General features: G+C 38.2%; 1 protein-coding gene across 1 annotated transcript; it reads left to right on the forward strand.

Moving 5' to 3' along the window:
* Window positions 1-1096: 1096 nt before the first annotated feature.
* Window positions 1097-2749, forward strand: LOC306959469 (caspase-7-like). Its single transcript, XM_079551587.1, has 4 exons — window positions 1097-1330; window positions 1928-2091; window positions 2217-2340; window positions 2414-2749. Exons 1-4 carry the CDS (start codon window positions 1132-1134, stop codon window positions 2725-2727), a joined length of 801 nt encoding a protein of 266 aa, XP_079407713.1. The 5' UTR covers window positions 1097-1131; the 3' UTR covers window positions 2728-2749.
* The last annotated feature ends 1432 nt before the right edge of the window (window positions 2750-4181 follow it).

Here is a 4181-nt window from a genome sequence, read left to right on the forward strand (position 1 = left end):
CACCTGTATGCTACGCCCCGGAGGACAAACATATAAGGACACAGGAGACAAAGTGTTCCAAAAACATACTGTCTATTTTAATAGTTTTTAAATAAGTCCCGTCTCCCAAAAAACCCAAAGTACGAACAGAAAGGGGGACCTGGTGAGCCGGCCAAACAGAAAAAAAAAAAAAATTGTCATTGAGAATCATTTTTGCAGTGTGACGTCATTGCACTGTGCGGATTACTTTCATGGTGACTTGTTTTTTTTACTTTAAAAGCAAAAAGCAACTCCGTCTTGTTAGTTTATTCTATCTTTATTTATTTATTGTATTTATTTAAGTAGGAACATTACATATTAGAGAACACAAAAATAAGTAAGTGTATCAGATTTTAGTCATAGGCTTATTTCCATCTGTTGTCCCTAGACAGGCATTTAACAGTAAAGACACAAAATAATACAGGAAAAAGGACGACGACAGGACAAGGAACAATGGGACCACAAGATACACAGACATTCACATATATGTACAGGGAACATTAGGGATCTCAGGCTGCTACAGTGACAAGAGAGGGCATTAAAATTTAAAGTATTCTCAAACTTCCAGGTCATATGACTAAGACATGGAGCCGCATGTTCAGGTAAAGTTCAAAAACCCACAATTGTGCAACACTTTGAGGTGAAGTGATTGACTGGAATTGTTTTGCCTTGATATGATCAACTCCGTGACTTGTATACGTGACTTGAATGGAAGTTTTTAAAGGGAGTGGTTACGCCATGGGTTTTCTGGGCTGTTCACAGAAACAAATTCAGGAGTTTGCCGTTAGATTTGTGTATATTATCAAGTTTGACCTTTATTCACCCTGATTATTTATGTGTGTAGGTATGAAACAGGAGCGTGTGTAGTCTACTGCTTTTTTGTTGCATTACACGCCCTAAAACTTCAATTACGGGAAACTGAACTCACTGCACTGCTGAAATTGCCCACCTGTCAAGTGTTACATCACAGTATGAGTAAGTGTGACCATAAGCTCCCGCCCAGGAAATCCAAAAATGGTCACATCCTGCATAGAGGTGTGCTACCTGTAGTAAAACACAGATTTGTCCATGTACAGCTTGTTCTCTTTCTGCGTCTAGACACAGTGTAGAAGCATGTCGCTGCACAGAGAGGACTGCAACCGGGCCATCCTGGTGTCAGTGGGACGGTTCAACCCCGACGCCAATCTTGACAAGAGGCCTGGAGTGCCCAAAGATGACAAAAAACTACACCGTACTCTCAGAAAACTGGGCTTCAGCGTGGACATACACAGAGACCTGAGCAGTGAGGAGATCTACCAACTCTTCAAGGAAGGTACTGCAACAAATAGATATGAAAAGTTGATGAATATAATGGAAAAAGTAAAAAAAATAACATGTACTTTACCTTATGTGAATGTGCCTATGACTTTGCTGAATCCTCCTTAGAAAATCTACACTCAGTTTCTTCATCTCAATTACAACATTACGTGACCATTTAATCTTTAAATAGATTAGATCAGCTTGGAGAGCTAGTTAATTAATATGACCCTTGAACAGTCATACAATAGCTTATCACATCCAGATAAATATTAAGACAAAAACAACTCGTTAACTAAATCTTGCATCCGAAAACGCCGCCCTAAGTCAACATGTTTATTCAATGACTCTTTAGAAAACCTGAGGACAAAGATTGTATTATCTACACAGAGCAGTAATAAAATGGTACAAACTGTTTTTTCTAGTAAAAAAGAAAAAGAAAAATCTGAAAAAGAAAAAAAATGCTGCCATTGAAATACTCCAACATTTTGGTAAAACATAGATAATATTTATTCCTAAAGTAAACTTGTTCCCATAGCCTCAATAAGTGGCCCTTGGCCTGCATACCTACTATGATTATGAGCTCATGTTGTGTATTTTTGTGGTTCTGCAGAGAGCCGGCGGCCCGTGAAGGACTGTTTTCTGGCTGTGCTGTCCTCTCACGGCGAGGAGGGCTGTATCTATGGGGATGATGGGAAACCCGTACTGCTGTCTCACATTTTCAGATACTTTGACAACAAGTACATGGAGAATAAAGTCAAACTATTCCTCATACAGGTATGTAACATTCAGTGTCTGACATAAAAGAACTTAAAAGCTCTTTTTTTTAGATAGTGGGTTAATCAAATGTAATACAGTGCGATAGAGATGTTAGTGTGATTGATATATATAACGTCATCCAGGCTTGCAGAGGACGTGCACTTGATGATGGTGTTGAAGTGGACTCAGGACACGTTGCAGAAGAGAGTTTTCCACCTTGTCTAGCTGTGCCCATAGACACAGCTGTCATGTATGCAACAGCACCAGGTAAAGCACTCTCAGACATACAGACCGTTATCTTCTGCAACAATCTCCAACCACCATCTTCTGTCGTCCTCAGGATACGGAGCTTTCTCGCACCGTTATGGATCGGTATTTCTCCAAACTTTCTGCACACTTCTCGAAGAAGATGACAACCGAAATTTGGAGCTGACCCGCTTGATGACCCGCTTGTGCCACCGAGTTGCCTACGCCTTCCAGGCAAAAGGGCGTGAGCTTGGTGGAAAGAAGCAAATGCCCTGTCTTTTGTCGCGCCTCACCAGGGAGGTGTACCCCTTTGCAGAAGCGGGAACGGACACTGGTGTTTTGGGACTTTCACAAACGGCAAAAATTTGCTATGAATTTGTCAGAAAGAGAATGCCGTCAATCAGTTAGACATATGTTTTAAATAGACTATTCTTTTTGATTAAAAAGCTTAAAACTAAGAAAAGGTTAGTTATTGGAGGCTGTGTGTAAGCTACCAATGAAAGTGCATTAGAGATATTATTCTTGTAAGCTTATTTAACAGTAATTGTAAAATGTCTATTACTTTTGTACATATACATATAAAACAGCACATTTGAAGATGCCGTGATGTCTATCTGCCACAGTTAAAACACAAAGCTTCACAGCATTTGTTTAATGTAGTTTCAGATGATATTTATATATTTATATTTTTACATAAAATTTGTATGTTTTATGTGTGTTTGTATATTATAAAGGTAATAATTCACAATCAAATCTATTTTTTTGTTTGTTACAGGTTTATTTTATTGTTGTGTATTATGATCAATCAAACCACTTTTGTCACTAACTCCTCTATTCCTCATACTTCTACACTTCTAGTCACACGTTGACACAAGTTAAGTGGCCTGGGAAAAGAATGTGGAATCAACAATGCAACGCAATGTATCCGAGCAATAAACTTCCCCAGACTTGTTGGCTGCTTGATCATTCCAAAGTGTTTAAGTGTGCCTTTGTTGCTCTAAATAGTAAAAACCTTTATTTCATTTTTTATGATGTATTTGCAATAGTTTATAGCTTTTTTTTCCTGAATCAAAATGAACAACGATGATGATGATTTTCATTTATATATAGTAGTAGGCCAAGTAGCAGAAGTAATAATAGTAGCTGTACTATCAAGTAATTTGCCAGTTTTCTAATGCCTTATATGTTTTAAGTTCTTCTCACTTAAAGCTGACCTGACTTTTTGTTGTAGAGTAAATTTATTCATAGTAAACACAGCAAAAAACATTGTTGCATTGTCTTCACCCATTTTTTTTTTGAGTGATGGAAGTAGAATCTAAATTGGTGAAATTTATTTTGGGGATGGTCCCCCTGCTTCAATATGCCATTGGTCAAAGCTGTACACGGGCATGAAACGTGCATATAATTAATTTGCTTAAACAATTCGAGTGTGCAAGAGGGGTTGCGAACGCTAGAAATGAGTTTTGATCAAAATTACACATTTAATTTTTTGAACAGGAAAAATCAGGTACCCCAGCTTTAAGGCTCATTCATACTTCATTCATTCATTTTTGCCTTGTAACCTACAGATGAAAAATAGCCTTTTGGCTTTTACAGAAATGTTCATTAAAGTACAGTCCCTGTCAAATAAATAAATAGATATCATTCTCTGCATCAGAAACAATATCAGTTTCAAAGATCTGTTACAAACTCAAAGACATATTGAAAAGAAAAGCTGGCAGATGACGCCCCTAAAGGCCAGGCTATGAGGCTTTTTGTTCAGTGCACTACATCACCGTGAGGAGTAGAGGGCGCCAAACGTGTGTTGTCACCGTATGGTTGGGCCCGAAGAAGAAGACGTCATCACTGTTGCGTCATCACCG

This window comes from Gobius niger, assembly GCF_951799975.1.
Source record: "Gobius niger genome assembly, chromosome: 2".
Classification (NCBI taxonomy): Eukaryota; Metazoa; Chordata; class Actinopteri; order Gobiiformes; family Gobiidae; genus Gobius; species Gobius niger.

Excerpts from the sequence above, each read along its gene's own strand:
- LOC306959469 (XM_079551587.1), top strand. The coding sequence starts at position 1,132 with ATGTCGCTGCACAGAGAGGACTGCAACCGGGCCATCCTGGTGTCAGTG. Across the intron at positions 1,331-1,927 it reads CTACCAACTCTTCAAGGAAG|AGAGCCGGCGGCCCGTGAAG; the intron begins GTACTGCAACAA and ends GTGGTTCTGCAG. Across the intron at positions 2,092-2,216 it reads TCAAACTATTCCTCATACAG|GCTTGCAGAGGACGTGCACT; the intron begins GTATGTAACATT and ends AACGTCATCCAG.